This window comes from Thunnus thynnus, chromosome 4 (genome assembly GCF_963924715.1).
Source record: "Thunnus thynnus chromosome 4, fThuThy2.1, whole genome shotgun sequence".
Taxonomy (NCBI): domain Eukaryota; kingdom Metazoa; phylum Chordata; class Actinopteri; order Scombriformes; family Scombridae; genus Thunnus; species Thunnus thynnus.
In genome coordinates this window covers 18,241,877-18,258,928 of record NC_089520.1, presented here as the reverse complement: position 1 = coordinate 18,258,928, position 17,052 = coordinate 18,241,877, and the positions used below count along the sequence as shown (strand labels likewise).

The 17,052-nt window shown below is 39.0% G+C and overlaps 2 protein-coding genes across 2 annotated transcripts in view; both read right to left on the bottom strand.

The window, feature by feature from the left end:
* Positions 1–8,231, bottom strand: part of kcnb1 (potassium voltage-gated channel, Shab-related subfamily, member 1) — a 37,651-nt gene extending 29,420 nt beyond the window's left edge. Inside the window, exons 1-2 of the mRNA XM_067587127.1 lie at positions 7,424–8,231; positions 4,758–5,412 (exon numbers count right to left, since the gene is read on the bottom strand). Of these exons, the coding sequence (XP_067443228.1) occupies positions 4,758–5,333 (576 nt within the window). The 5' untranslated portion in view covers positions 5,334–5,412; positions 7,424–8,231. The remainder of the gene's footprint in view (positions 1–4,757; positions 5,413–7,423) is intronic.
* A 642-nt stretch (positions 8,232–8,873) lies between these two features.
* On the bottom strand, positions 8,874–15,114 carry ptgis (prostaglandin I2 (prostacyclin) synthase). The gene is made up of 10 exons (XM_067587126.1): positions 14,947–15,114; positions 14,297–14,420; positions 13,666–13,844; positions 13,413–13,559; positions 13,156–13,268; positions 12,859–13,040; positions 10,859–11,021; positions 10,357–10,538; positions 9,723–9,874; positions 8,874–9,162 (listed from the first exon to the last, which is right to left on the bottom strand). Exons 1-10 carry the CDS (start codon positions 15,015–15,017, stop codon positions 9,003–9,005), a joined length of 1,473 nt encoding a protein of 490 aa, XP_067443227.1. The 5' UTR covers positions 15,018–15,114; the 3' UTR covers positions 8,874–9,002.
* Positions 15,115–17,052: the final 1,938 nt, after the last annotated feature.

Here is a 17,052-nt window from a genome sequence, read left to right as displayed (position 1 = left end):
ACACAAGATATCCTCTAATTGAATGAGCTGATTGCAGAGAAATTTGGAGGGAGTTCTGACTGATGCCAGCAAAAAGTGCATCACAGTAGTCAGCAGGCGGGAAATGTGCGGTTTTATGTAAGCAGGAGCAGGAGACAAAAATGACCACAGATTTTCTTGAGTTAAGAAAAAATATGACTGGGCAATGTTCTTCACTTGATCTTTTCTAGCAGTCTGCTCAGTACTTTGATTAGCAGCTTAGCTTCATTATCATCAAAATTTTGAGAAATTTTGGGAATCATCATTAGCATTTAATGTTATTAAGGCAGACAAGAAGATAAGACTACTAGATCTGTTGGATTACATATATGGAGCATATAAATGTGTTATCCACACAGCAACAGAACGGATGTCATGCCTTCATATCACCTGACTGATGTAAATTGAAAATAAAAGGGCACCGAGAACGGACCCTTGGGGAACACCGCAATTAAACTTACTTACATGAAGAGATACATGCTTCTACTATCACAACAGAGGGGTCAATAGACAATAGAGGTCTGTTTTAAAGCAGTATCCTTGAGATGTTGGTGTAGGATATTGGAGAGACAAATCATGTTTTTTTGTTAGATTAGAGCAGCACTCTAATCTAACAAAACCATTACAATGTCACCTCTATTAGCTATCAAAAGAAAGTTATTGGCGACCTTGACAAGCTCTAAAAACTGACTTCAAGCTATTAAAAAACGATCAGGACTGGATCTTCCACAGGATGAACCTGTGCTTCCTCCTCAAATGAGGTCATCTAGCCTCCCAGAAATGTGAGTCGATGAGGATTTCCTGTATGCTCCGACCTCTGCACAATGTATTACGGGATGCTAAAAATGGCAAAGGATACACGTATCCAAATTCAGGCAAAAGAAAACTGTATCCATAATAGACATTTGTGGGACATGTGTTGTTGGCCTTTTATTACATACTCAGTCTAGAAATGCAGACTTAATTGATGATCCAGCCACTGAATTGCAACACAGCATTTTTGGCAGGTGTTCATATGGCCTCCTTGTATACTTCATCATCCATTTGACTGGCTGTGACTTTTCAGCTGTCAGAAATAGTGATAGATTTAGTGATAGGAATAGTGATAGATTAGTCTAGTTACTTCATGTCTTCAATTCTGCAGCAGACTGATAGAAATAAAGCCAAACCACATTTATATGTAATCTTAAGTGTGACATGAGAGGAGCATAACTGGAATTTGCTCCCTGCCATCTGATGCACAATACCCACTGACAGAGCGGGAATTGGTAATTCTTCATTTTTTGGATGCATGTAGGACAAGAATGTTTCACATTCAACATTCATGTTCAGCTTTGGAGAGGGAAATATTTTTGGATGAAGCCCCTGCTATTACATAAAATTCCTAATTTAATGTCAATCAAAATCTCATCTTATGCTGTAGGCTACAAAAGGAGAAAAAGATTTATATTGACGTCACTACTTTTTAAATGAATGCTTTGATTGTGATTGACAGTATAAAGAAGGAATATTTGCTTATTAATGATATACTCAGCATCCTAATCTGGTTATGTCTAACAGTCCTGGTATTATCTGGTATTACTAATGACAGAAACCACCCAAATCTGTGATGACGTTACATAAATGCTACTGTAGGTGAAAAAAGGCTTTTCTTGGCGCCGATCTGACTGTTAGCCGTTGCTTTGCCAGCGGTCAGACACAATCCTATTTTATGGTGACTCAAATCTGATTTGAGCAAGAGGCAGACAATACTGTGGCTCACAAAGAATGTAAACAGAGGAGAGGGGAGCTTCAAATTGGGCCTGGAGTCTCCTGGAGAATAATTAATGTGACATTTCCCTGACATTTAGTCGGAGGTATAGTGGAGGAGCCTGAAGATGGGGAGGAAGGAAGCAGAGATATGAGCCAGTAAGGGAAAAGAAAGACAGGAAGGACAGCAGAGCAGAAAGAACACAGACAGCAACACTGGCTTTTTCCAACAAAATATTGCAGCTGCTACTCGCTTTCATGTGTTGCTTGGTGCAGACATTAAAATACAGGAACTAAGCAGAAGTGCGATCACACACACACACACACACACACACACACACACAGAAACACAAATAGACCTACTCTAATGTTCAGTACCCAGTCCTTCAATGATGATAAAATTGTACTTTTGTTGCTTGGTAACCATTTGTTTTGTGCTTGTCTCTAACATCCACCATCTGTTTATGGGCTGTTACACATACATTTACATCTCTGACCCAGGATAGGAGAGTACAGCTGATAAGCTAACACTAGGACAGTTTGTGGTTGAAGCTCAACCGCTCAACAAACCCACAATTTGTTCCAGCTTATTAAAAAAAACAACAAAGATAATACATCAACCCCTATCAATGCTTTTAGTATTTTGGTCTGTGGCTTTACATTGCCCTTTTAAGCTAATTAGGAATTGATAAAGTCTTCCTCTTGCTGTGTTGAGGTTGCTCTTTCTTCTGGCATGCCATCCTCTGCTCTAGGCATATGACTGCCAGACCAACAGCTGATGTGAATTTACAGCACGGCTAAACACTTTTTAATAGTAAGCGCTGCATCCACCCGTTAATTGGTGGCTATTGAGCGCTATAGATTTGCTGGGAACAATCTGCATATGCAATTTGCTGTGACATTATTCCAAGTTAGGAGTACCCATCTTGGTTAAGTACATCAAAACTAATCTCTGGTGATATTTTGATAAATTGCAGACGCATGGTAAACTCGGAGTGGTCATCTTCTTTTTGTAGGCAACAGCACTTTCTTAGGTTTAACACAATAAACATTGATTTTTACCTCCCTTTGATTCCCATGAAGAAGGCATTTCACTGACAGACTCACAGCACTCATCTCAGTCTGTTTGTGGGAGGCACTGACAGCTCTCACCAATCCCTCACCGCAAAGCATCATCCAGCACAAACTGCTAATAGTTTCATTTCCATTTCCTATACGACGATCGCTGCAAGCCAAACAAGGCATTGTGCTGCCTTTAAAACGTTACGAGCAGTGGTGGAAAGAGACAGTGTCCTCTTTGATCCCGCCAATCCAGCATAGAAGAGGGTGATCAAAGGCCGCTCGTGTTTAACACCACTATAGTCTCCCAGGTTGCAGTCGCACGTGTAGCTCTCTGAAAGGCCTGCTGAAGGGCCAACTCTGTCGTTTTGCATGGACTAAAGGTGAGCACAGCCGATAAAAGTCAGCAAAATAGAACGTGGCCCTCAGATAAGGAAATAATTTGCAGAAGAGTGAGAACCTCAACATTAAATTATGACTGGGGGCATTTAACACACAGCCGCTACAACCAAAATGCAGGGTTACATGCTCATTCAACCAGGTAGTGCATAATGTTAAACGCAACCATGTGGGTTTTTAAATCTAGCAGCTATATGCTGTCACAATTATTTTTCCTATATTCCACTCTAATAAATTGCAAGAGTAGTATGCTTTCTCTTACTAATAAATGACTTGAGCTAACTCCACAGTTACTATCTAATCTTTCTCTAGCTTCTAGTCTCTAACATTCCTCTCTCACTTCAGTTGTTTATTAAAATACGAATGGTAATAGCTTGTCAAAACCATCTTCGATTGATCAAAAAGTGCTCCTCCCAAGCATAGATTTATCTGAATGATTCAAACAATCCTCAGTCATTTCTGACTCATTTATGTGCATAAAGATATAATTCAATATCACAGCCTCCTGCAGAATATCTCAAATTCAATTGGCCCAGGGCGATACGGGGCGGGTTTGTCACAAACAAACAACTGATAGAATGCAGGGAATATTACTTCAGGAGTCAAATATATCTCATGTTTTAAGCTAAGTGATGTTTAAAGAATTTATTGGACCTGTGTGACATAATATATGCATTTCTGGATTAATGTGCTTTTGTACATCTGAAGTTATCTGAAGTTGTATTTTTCTGTGTGTGATGGGTCTGGAGTGAAAAACAGACAAAGCTATTATTTTGTAAAGGTGAGATACTGATGACAGCAATGGACTTTTGTAACAAGTTTGGTAATAAGAGCATTACAGGAGATAGAGATAATGAACTCTATGTTATGTTTTAAAGATTATTGCAATAATAATGCAATCCAAGGAGCCCCTTTCACTGTTACCAAACTCATCTGGCTGTTATGGTAACTTTTGCACCTTTTTCTGGTTCTTGAAAAATGATAATGGCTAACATTCAAATCCCACACTGATAAATCCAATCCACTGACTTTCTCTATGATTTCCACCTTTTATTTTGTGTTCCAATCTTAATGTACAGTAAGTAAACAGCAAAAGCTACTGTAAATGTCCTTTAATGTCCTCTAATGTGTTATTGGGTCTGAAAAGAACAAAGTGCATCTTCAGTGGCGTTCTGTAAGTTATGGAAAGTGCAATTATCTATGTTCAGTTGCCCATGTTTCTCACAAGGAACACTTAGCAGTCCACAGTCAGATAAAGGTTGTGGTCTTGTGTTTGAGTATCGTTATGCTATAATAAAGCCTAAATGGTCTGAAAACCACAACATCGCACATTAGGTCATTTTAAAATGCCACACACAGCCGAAGGCACTTAGTTTACATCAGGATTGTGTTCATACCACACAACAATATGTCACAGTTTGCATGATTCTGTGTATGTGTATTTTGTGAATCTATGTGCAGGCCTGTACATGTCACCATCATGCTAGAGGTAACCAATCACACTCTTATAACCAATATCCAATGACAGTTACCTTTGCTGCAACAGACGAGCTTGGCTTTTCCAGGAGGTCCCAAAGTTTCTTTCGCTTTTCAGCGCAGCAAGTGTTGTCAAACTCTTCTCCTTCTCTGTCTTTCAAGTTATCTGCCTCTCTTTTGAGCTCCTCATTCATTTGCTCCTTTTTCTGGTGGTACCTCGCCTGGCAACACGACTCCAGGTAGATTTCGTCAATGCCCCAATAGTCAAGTTCTTGACTGAATGACAGGGCGCACATTTCTTCCATCATGTGCAGCTTACCTGTGCGGTAAAAGTTCAGAATTGATGTGAACGCCCCTGGGTGTCGGTCGAAAAAGTACTCATTCTCCTCAAGGTTATAATCATCGCACACCTCCATCAGAGATTCATGGGTGTTGCAATCTCTTAACTTTCCCAAACGTGTTCGTGGTAGCCTATCTAACGTTCGCCACAAGACTTCATGTGGGAGGCCCCCAACATTCAGCCTGACTCTGCGGAAACATGACTTGCTGCGAATGATGTCCACCGGCTCTGGTGGAAGCGATGACGTTGACCGGGAGCTGGCTTTATTGAACTCTGCCAAGGATTTCTCCATGATGACTTTAAGATGAGGAAGCAGGTGAATATCCAGGGCTATGGACTACAGTTGGTCCCGTTTACTTTCATTATTGTGTCTAAAGAAGTCCAAAAACAAAACAAAGAAATCATTAGTATTCTACAATTAGGCACAAGACTCTGAACTAATGTGGTGTTAATAGCTTGTGGTTTGGATCCCAGGAGTCCCAAGATAAGTTGGAGGAATTCACAAGAGGATTTAGGCAAGCAAATAAAAATATTTCTGTTACACAAACAAGCAGACTTTTCCCATTTTTTCTTTATTTTTTGTCATTTTCCTATAAAATACTGGATGCTTTCACCTCTTCATGTCTCTAAAAATCCCTCAAATGAGCCAATCCAAAAAGGCAAAATCACTCTTTGGTTGAACCTGCCCAAAGCTCACGTCCAATTAAAGGACATGGCTGTGATGATGGGTTACAAGAAAATATTGCTTCATTGCAAGGTATCACAAACCAGAAAGGTTGGAAACCCATTGGTTTAGCAACGTTTTTCAATTCTGGTGCTTCTTGGTCTCTTGTGCTAGTTGCTGAATCGATTATTAAAAACCAGCAAGGAACTGCAGGGTCTTGAAGACCAGACTTGAAAATCAATTGTTTAAAGGGCTCCAGGGCAGCAAAATAGAGACAAATAAACTGTTTTACTATAATTATTTCAGGGTATTTTACTGATAACTGTTATCACACCATCTACAGTGTTGTTCCAATATGAAACAGCAGAATCCTGAAGAGTTGAAAATCACAATTTTAAAGGGCTTCAGGGCAGAAAAATTAAGGGACTGATGAATGATTTATTATCTCTGGATATAAATTGCTGTTATCAAAGTATCTGTAGTACTATCAAATTTGATCTACTTTTGTAATTCTTTCCTGAGTCAACAATAACTATACCCTTAAATATGAGTTCTTGAGATGACTCACACCTGCTAACAGTCAGCAAAAGCATACATTTCTAATTCAGGAGTTCAACTAAAACAGGTATGCCTGTATATAACTTCCTGTCAATATATACAGTACATGAATACAACTTTCAAGCAAAACTTTAAAACCAACTTGCTCTGACTTACTATTTAGAGACATCTCCTTTATAAATAAGTGTTCTTTTATTAGAATACTAGTCTTAATAACAAAAAAACAATTTATCTTAGATGACATACATGGCTGCACGCAGCCCAGAGGAAAAAAAGGATTCTGATTTCCTGATGTGACTTATTTGTTTGTTTGTTTGTTTGTTTGTTTGCATGTAGTGTGTTATCCCTAGCATTTCGGTTGATCTTTGCTCCTGCTCATTTGCCCATGCAGTGTGGGTGGGGACGCGGGACACCACAGTGATGAGTGTGGTACAAAGTGTGCGCTGTCCAGTCTAATGGTGCTGAAACGCCAGGAAGCGATGCTCATTCCCTGCATCGCGGCGAGCTCTCCTGACAAAGAGCCCAACATTTCATAAACCATTTAAGACTGCAGACGTGGCACCAGCTGCACATTTTGCACGCAGTTTAGTTTGAGTTTAGAAGGCGTGCAGCAACAACCTCAGGCCTGCAGATGTGATCATTGATCACTGTCACACAAAGTTTCTGATACTTCACAAACACAATTAGGCCTCAGCATTAACACATTACAATGCGCATGCAAAATAAACACAGAATTCATAACTGAGGGTGTAGAAATGGTTATGTCGGCTGTTGAACATGCAGTAACATGCTGCAGAGAAGCAGTAAAAAGAAATGTTAAATTGAAGAAGCCTCCACCCTTCGAGAAAATAAATTAGAATTTAAAGGAATCATTAAAAAAATATCGTTTCTTTCCGTGTACATATTGTACTATTATGCGTAGCTCAAATGAGAATGGTAATAAAATCTAGGTGTGATGTTAAATCATCTAAAACTGCAATGTTGTGAATGCAAATCCTCCATCGTTAAGCGTTTCTAATGTTATTCAAAGGCTGCCTACTCCATATTGGTGCATTTTTTTCTATGCAGTGTAGTCCTATATGCCATGGATAACCTATTACAATTGATAGGTTACATATGATTCAAAGTCCAGAAATTGAAAAATAAGCGTAAAAAAATACCGTAGTGAGTTGTTGTCATCGTGCACTGAATCAAACCAGCACGTACCGCTCTGTGAACAATCAATCCGCTGGCACAAACGGAGATGAAGCAGTAGCATTTAAAAAAAAAAAAGGAGGCGCCGTTATTGGTTTACTATTGCCAGGGTTTAACCCAATCCAGTTCCCCCTCCTCTGCCTCCGACATGGCAGAGAGATCCTCAGCACGATCTATTGCCTATCCGCTGGTTTTCCTGCTCCGCACATCGCCCCACTGTTTCGCCCGAAGATCAACAAGTATGCCGGAAGCCCATCCGGACAGAATACCTGTGTTGCCAGTCAGCTGTGTGAGGAGGCGCCGCATCTCTCCGAAGGTGGATCCATGGCAGCTCGCCGCTCTCCTCCACATCTGATTTAACGCTTTCTGCACCGCTTGGCTGTAGCACTGATGGGATTTATGTTGCACTGTTGTTGTTGTTGTTGTTGTTGTTGTTGTTGTTGTGTTTAAGCAGGGGTGTAGTGTAAGATGAAAGCATGATGTAATGATATAGTGCAAATAAACTACTGTATGACCTCGGGCCATGTGATGTGAAGGTGCAGAACCAACAATATGAGCCAAAATCAATGGCAGTATATGTTCAGAGAAAATGATTTAACGCTTCTAACGAGGATTTTAAGTCAGTTTAATGCTGTTTAATTTGATATGTTTGGGTGTGTTTATCCCCCACTGTGTCTGCACATATTAAGTAAACCAAGTTAAATATTGGTAATTGAATAAACTCGTCTTCCATTTCCAGATAAGAAGCAGCCTTTGCCCAATGTCATACTTTACTCATCAGTGTTTTTCCTGTTTCCTCTCATCTCCTCCTCTTCCTCCAATTGTCAAAAACCCCCTCATACTGTAATGCTGTTACTAATGTTACTGCAGTGTTTTCTCTTCTTCCCCTCTATTCTGGGAAAATTCCCCTCCAGATGGGTTTTAAAACATGCTTGGAGTGATAATATGTGATCTGTTTTTTTCCACAACAATCCAATAACCTTCTTAAAAGAAATTAAAATTACATCTACTCTTCCTCATTCATTGAAAAAACCAGAATCTATGAATATGCATGAATTTGCTCATTTCAAAAGCTGAACAACTGGAAAACTGTTAGTTGAATACTGGACCAGAACCAGCTTCCAAACTAGTTGTGATGTCACAAATCATGCTTATGCTTACACAACTTAAAGTCAGATTTAAGGTGAGCACAGAGACACTTTCCCTCTTCAGCAGATGAATGTGAAAACAGCCTTCTAGTGTCAAACTCTGCACATACATCATTCTGCACAGTGAAGGTTGAACATTCAAGAGAAGAAACAGGAGGTGGGATGTGAAAACTAGAAATGTTCAAAAGTGTAGCTGAATGTATGGAGGCGACTTGTAGTCAATCAAAAATGACAGTGTCAGGACTTTGTTTTTTTTATTAAAAAAAGATAATTACACATGAAGAATTTAAATATAATTATTTACAAGTAGGTGCGCTGAGTGAATACAGAATAAATAATTAAACATATAAGAAAAAAATAAGATCAATCAATCATTTAACATCATTTGAGTTACAAATCACATTTCATGTTGCGTCCTCTTCAGTCTGTACCGGACCTGCAGCTCTCCATCTGGCTGGAGCATCCCGAAACCGTAACGACTGGCATTAACTGGTGGCAATTTAGCCTCTGGGTCACACATCTCCAGATCAAGATGGGTCAAGAGCAAGAACACGAATCTAGATAAGACACAAGGGGCGAATCAGGTTTGAACAGGTGAAAAAAACAACCACCAATAAACATGACTTATCAAAACATACAGGTTCTGCACATATATGGTTTAACCCACTTGAGGAAAAGAAATGATGTGATGGAAAATAACATCAGGTAAATCAACCAATCTGATTAGAAATAGCAAAATATCTAAAACTCCAAACTATGCTGTTCTTCTTTTTGAGTGTTGTGAATTACAAGGATTGACCTTTCACCTTTGTATCAGGATATGATGTCTGGCAAAGACATGCTCTCCTAACTGACTGTCCTCTATTACCCTTAGCCTCTTTCATACAGCTCATTACAGAGCATAAGCAATTACTACATTACAGCTTGTTGCTAATAATGATAGAGAACATGAAAGCAGGACTGAAACGATAATAAAGGGGAATATTATGTGGAGATGGATTTGACTGGTTCGGGTCTAGTTATCGGGATGAAATTGCAGGAAATGCTTTGATCATGAACACATCATTTGAAAACTTGAGATACATCACGGAGAGATATGAATCTAAAAAAGACTCACTTTTTAATGGCTGTAACAGCAAATTCTTTCCCAACGCACATATTACTCCCTGCGCCCCAAGGCATGGTGTAGTACTTCAGCCTTTTTCCATCCTTGTAGAATTTATCCTTCACTGTCAGATCATTATTTAAGAAGCGATCATACTTGAAAACCTGTTAAGAGGATGACAAGATGTATGCATTATAATATTATACAAACATGCTTCATTATGCATATGGCTTCCCTTCCATGTCTTACTTAAACATTATATGAATCTCAAAAAAAAAAAATGCAGATTCTCAAACCCTTTAAGAATGAATATTGAGAATTTGGAACGCTGAGATCTTTATCTCTCACTCTCTCACAGTCAGCCTTTTGTTGAACTTGTAGGCATTTACCAGATTACAGTATCTCCAAAGGATGTATTCTGTCAGTGATTTAAATCACACTGCTTGATCCTGCCTCCTCAAGAAGGCTTAGAAATATCACAGTGGAGGTACACCATATGTATAATGATGGTGGAGGCTCCATATATCCCACAGAATGTTAAGTGATTACAGCAACAGTGCAGTTTTGTTTTATAAAAACATACACCTTATTCATTTTTGTGATGGTAGTACATTGATTGTAGTCTGTGGGTGTGTGATCAAAGTACCTGCGGTTCTTGGTGTATCTCGGGGTCCATTTGCGGGCTGAGGAAGGGGAACACACACACTCTGTCCCCTCGTCTGAGGTGGTATTCCTGTCCATCGGCCATGCGCAGGATCTTGTCTTGCACCACCTCTCTGCTGATCATTACCGCAGCGGTGAGCCGTAGGGTCTCACTCAGAACGCTATCTGCAGAATGGAAAAGGACAGCAGAGTGGATGATGTCAGAGGGGTGTCAGTGCGAGTTATGTCAGCGGTGCCCTCAGGCGTAATTTGAAGAGGTACAAACATTTGCACAGATATGAATACATGAAAAAAGGCAATCACTATTTAATTGAATCAAAGGTCAAACTTTAATTGTCACTGTCATTGTTTCAGGATGCTTCTCTTATCTTGTTATTTCCAACAAGTCAAATGAGCCTCTGTTTCAAACTCATTGGTTTGGCTAAACCCTAAGGCGGAAGAGCTCAAGAGAATAACTGAAAAGGCTGCAAGCAGCTGTTACCTACCAAACACAGGTGTGCTGTGTGCTTCAAGTGGGTTGATGGGGGGATGCTGTAGGGAACTGTCCTGGAGAGTTAGGCCTCTGATCTCTGATTTAACAGCCTCCATAGCATCGGGGTGAGTGAGGAGGAAGCCCAATAGCCAAAACGCAGCAGGTCCAGCGTTACACTGAATGGAAAAACACTTAAATTAGGTCACACTCCACACAGTCATTAAAACTGCACAAAAGTCAGTGTAAATTTTGAATTATCTTTTGTATATCCATGTATATGAGTTATTGCCTATTTACTGTTGGGAATATTTCATCTAATATTTCCTCTCAGAACTCTGCAGTGCTGCTGTCTGAATATGACTGATATGAGGAGAAGCCAGTGAAGGAGTCTGCACTTTGTAGACGCTGCTGTCAGCCTCTCAGGGAGAGACACCTGAGCCTGTCAGATAGTAATTGCTATGGGTTAAGGGAGCTGTTCTCTTAAACTCTGCACATCTCAGGTCAGCTCTCCATTGACAGCTCGGGCAAATGCCCAAAAGCAACTATGTGTGCATCATACTGTCTCTTTGCCCTCTTAGATCTCCAGATCACCAGATCACCTGCCTCAGATAATGATATGAATCTGGTTATCCTAACAGCAGGGTAGTTAGTAGTTAGCAGGATGGTACTTCTTGGTTCACTGGGTAAAGTTAGGAACACAAGATTCACTCAAGATTAACGTTTCAGTGAGTCACCTGCTGTGTTTTCCATGGACTGATTTTCCAGATATGGTCAGCGATTCATTTGTGTGGGCATGAGAGTGTACAGACCACACAACAAATCTCTTTTTTGAAAAGTCATCTTTTCTCTTAAAAGGAAAGTAAATGATAAATCAATCTTAGTCTATATATGTTTCAGTCAATAACATTGATTGTTTAGAAATGGAGAGAGGAAAGCAACCTCCAGCTTGTACAGCACCCATGATGAGGTTTATAGGTGGCTCTAGTGAAATCCTAAGCATTGCAATTTCTTCTGAAGTACCTCAGTCTGCCTGCAACACATGTATAAGCCATATTCACTCTGGCACCTCTCGCTAGTCTCACATCTAATCCCTCTATTCTCTGCAGTGCTGCTCCACTTTCCATCCCAGACTGAGACTGTGTGCTCCCATATCCCAGCAGACGTGATAAAGCACAAACAAACACACTGGAAGACTAGTGGTCTTTCCCAAACCAGCAGTGCATCTGAAAAGGGTGGCCAGGCCAAGGTCTCTCCTCACACACTGTACACTGGCATTATAGGGTGTGCAATCATTGTACCGGTGAGACTGGTAGGTTAACAGAGGGCTAAAGCTATTATGAAAGCTAAAATGTAGCATATCTGAACTGCAGACAATAAGACACAATAAAACAGCTTGCTATCTCCCCCACCTGGCAGAACAGAGAAATGGCACTATATCACTCTGGTCTTGTCTTGAGTTGTGAGACCGGGGCAGCAACATTTCTGTATTCACAACTGTGTCAATATTGCTAATAATGCCAACTTGTGCACTGTAGTAACTTGAAACTAACTACACTATTTGTGCAAGAAGCTTGATTTAGGGTGAGGTTAATATTATTGGCTAATCCAAAGTGTAAGCTTACACTAGACAAAGCAAATCCTGTAGAGTTTTATATGGGCTGTCATGTTTGAATGACATCATGTTTTCCGGATATGAGTATCTGAAACTTTGATGTAGGAAAACAATGTGTGTAATCACTAAACTTTCATGAGGTGTCTTGGAAACTGAATCACAGGATCAAAACTGGTAAAACTCCACTCTGAGTTACAGGTTGAGGCAGGTTGTTCTTAGTAACTGCCAGGGGAGGAATCCACTGGCTCTTACCTCTGCATTGTTGTCTGTCTGAGCTCAGAGGAATTCAAGCATGCAACTCTGGGTGTGGGGAAGTTTGTGTGCTTTGGTATTTATTGTGTGGCCTTGTGTGTGTGTGTGTGTGTGTATGTGTGGGAAAAAGACATTGAAACAGCTCTCACCTGTGTGGTCCACAGCTGCAACAGTAAAGCTCTTTTCTGCATTTCAGCATCTACTCCCTCCTCCTGAAGGAACTGATGGTAGCTCTGCTGCCAGGAGCTCGACTCAGACCCTCCACTCAGCCAGTTTGGGGACAGCAGCTCCCACAGTTGTTCCCGTGCCGAGTTGGCCGTTTTGCTTTCTCCTGTCAGGGATCCAACATAAATTCATGCATTTCCCTCTGTGCTGTCCAGATGTAGTAGTCAGATAGGCAGTTGAAAGCGAAACAGTTTCCTTTCATTCACCATTGTGCAGCTTACCTCGCTTGATTGAGCAGCGAGCCAGTTTGGTGAGAAGATCATCAAACTTGCGGAACTCTTTGTAGACTGCAGCGGTATTGTCTCTCCTTTCAAACAATGTAAGATATCCAGCCCTGAGGACAATAATATATAAGCTTAATTAATTCATAATAATAATCTTTGTCAGTTTAGTAGTATAAACTCTGACATCCCATCCTTTTTCTATTTGATTTATATTTTGATTTATTAACTGGCTAGGTTATAATGATGTATGTCACCTGAAAAGAAGGCTGTAGCAGAGGCTGAAGAGTCCCTCCTGTTTCCACTCTGAAAGGCTGCAGCCTTTCTGCTCATTCAGCAGCAGGTTCTGAAGGTGAATGTTCATGGAAGTGCAGAGCTTGGATAGATTGAAACCTTGAAAATGGCTGAAAAACAGGCCAAATAGAGACAATATTTAGATTGCAACACTCACTCAGTGAACCATAGGGTTTTAGGTCTATAAGGTCTGTGTTTAAAAGATGCATTCATTACTTTTCCATCCATTTCCTTTCTGCTGAAGGCTTGAGGCTTATTGGCAGCTGTAGACTGAAGATTCTTTTTTTGAGCTGGTTTCTGTTTTGGGTGAAGTCCAAGAAGACTGTGTCATTCAGCACAGCATCAAAGGAGTTTGGGTCCAACAGCACAGTCACATAATGGCCCGCAACACAGACCTGGAGGGACATTATTTTAGTTGTTCAAATATTCATTGGTTTCAGTTGCATCCTTCAGTTGATTTCATTACAGATTTTATCCCAGAAAATTGTTTCATTTTTGGTCTCTTACTTTAGAACCATGTGATGTGGCCACTTACTTGCTAGGAAGCAATTGTGAAAGCAACTTGCTACAATGACACATGCAAAATTGCATCTTTTTAAAAGGAACATTTTATTGCTTTCATATGAAGGCCTGGTTTGCATTTCAGATCATCATAATTTACAATACCAGATCCACATACAAAAGTCCTGCTCCTGTATGCACAAACATCTTTGACATTTGTCCTTTCAAACCATTTCATAATTATCTGCATCATCAATTTCAAAACAGCTTCTCACTTCCTTAGAAGTTCCCTTTTTTAGAGATGAAAGTTCTAGATCACAGTTACACAATCTTCATATGAACTTACTGTAAAGATATCCCCATGTTTTTCTTTCATTCTGGCCAAAAACTTTGCAGCATCTTTTCCAAACTCAAGTGCATGTCCCAACCATGGAATGAAACCTTTGTCCAGAGGTGGCTCGTTCTTCTGTCTGTCAGGTACAGTATAAGGAAACACATTAAAATAACAAAAAGTTGGTTTATTTGTATCTCATAAATCTTAACCAGCAGGTTTGGAGTTCACATGAAGTCATTACAAAGTCATACCGATTAGAGATGTCTATTGTGTGGTTGAAAAGCCATGCAACACGTGATTAGGTCATAGTTTAAGCCATTAGAATAATTTTGATACAAAATATACAATACAAAATGCTGAAAATCTCACATTTTTAAAAGTCAGCACAATTACAAATTTTTGACAGATTATATCAATGATTATATGAAGAGGTATTCTAATAAAATTAATACTCTTCATCAATATCATTAATCTGTGTTTTTTTTAATATTACTATTAACTTTAGTAAATAACAATAGTAAACCTTTTTCTAAGTGATAACATTAATTTACACTTTTGCAGTATTTTGTAACTCTTCAGACTCATACAACTTGTTCAGTGAATCTTTGTTAATAATTTCATATCTGAAAAAATCTATACACAGTATAAATGAATGGCTTTACCTTGTGCGAGCGGCGTAAAGGAGAACTAGTATAAGCAATCCATTAAGCAGTAAGAATATTGTCCACAGCATGTTTTTGTAAGGTCTGATACTTCTGCTGTTCCGCAGATAAATAATCCATAGCTGCTGGAACCACACTTATATTCTTGAGCCTGGCTCAACTGTAACTATTGCTTTTTAGGAGGCGTGGAAAGGTGTGGCTGGTGACCGAAAGTGTTACACAATACTCTTCAGTTGACAGTGTCATACTGTATGCACCAAAAATAAATCACAAAGCCACAAAGTGAGAAAACAAAGTGAAATCACTCAAAATGACACTTAACTATTTGTACTATTTAGTGCTTAGCTAACATTAAGTTACACATTTCAGAAGACTGTCAAGCAGCCTGCACAAAATAGTCTTTTATACTTAACACTATGCATGGCACAGCCACCTGCCAGAACATTTCACAGCAGTGACATCATCAAAGTAAAGGGACTCAGGTTCATTCAGTAGGGGGTGATGTCAGGGCATGCGAAATACTTCCATGACAGAGTTAAATTTTCCTCTAACATTGTGAAATTGTACTAAACTATTTTTACTTCCTGATGATTGTTATTTCACAGAAAGTCACAGGAACAAGTATCTAGTGATGACGCTGCCACACCGAAACTTCTGATTAATGTACGTAAATGTACCTAAAGTACAGATAGCTGTCATTAGGTTTTGGTTACTCCCATATGTGATACTATGAGTCTACTAATATTATTACTTGTGAATGAATGACCACACCTTACTGGACTAAAAACAATAATGCAACAAATGTAATGCAATAAGTTGTAATCATGTGGTAAACATAAAATTGATAATGTCATAAAAGTTCTAAAATAAAATAATAATAGTAATAAAAAATCTTTGTGTTAATATCTAGTGGACTGGTGCCAGTACTCTGCTACAGTTTGCATATTCATCATTAAATACAGTAGGTTGCATGCTGTGTATAAGCCACCAGCAGAGGGTAGTCATGCACTTTCAGCCTCTACTTTTAACAACTGGAGAAAAGTTCAATAGGGGACACTGACTGAATTGATAAAATTAGTGTAAGGTTACTTTGTTACCAAACAAAACACAGCAGACATTTTTCATATCCAAATTCTACTGAGCCTGGTAAAGCTGGTAAACATTTTTATGATAAAATACAAATAGAAACAACATGCTACCTTGTGGAATAAGTTTAAGGAATATACACACCATCCATGTATAAACCAATATTATGGCCAAAATAAAAATTAAATCCACTTTTTATCTACAACCATGTTTTGTTTGTAAATGAGACAGTGTCACAGGATATTGACAAATTGAATTAACACCATGACTTAACAACCACAACTTTTACTGTAAATAATAAACTGAGGGTGACTCAAAGGAACAAAGCTGTTTGTGTACTCCTAGCTAAACGACTGGTGTTACACCACATTTGGTGACTCATCAGATTAGGTGACCTGCAGTGTTGGAGGAAGTACTCAGATCTTTTACTTAAGTAAAAGTATCAATGCCACAATGTAAAAATATTTTATTACAAGTAAAAAAAAGTTAAAATCCTGCTTAAAGTACTAAAGTAAAAGTGCTAATTTTGCAGAGAATGTGCACAATTTTCTGCAAAATTAGTACTTTTACTTTACTACTTTAAATAAATTTAGCTGGTAAGAACTTCAATACTTTTTCTAGAGTAGGATTTTAAATGAAGGATTTTTACTGGTAAAGAAGTATTTTTGCATCGTGGTATTGATAATTTTACTTAAGTAAAGGATCTGAATACTTCTTCTAACACTGCAGGTCACAGCCCAAAACTTCAGTTGCTATGGAAACATTGACACTAGCTCATGTCTGTACAAACATTCACATTACTATACAGACACACCTAATATTCTCAGTAAATATTTCACAGCTCCTCATCATAGCCGAATGCAGTTTTACACTAAAACATATTAGTATTCGACAAAATATTGAGAGATAAAATTCTATAAAAGACAAAAGATTCAATGTGTGAAATGTAATATGTGATGTGATGTGTAATGTAACAAGTTAAATGAGATGCGCCTCATGAAAGACGCCCTTGCTATTTTC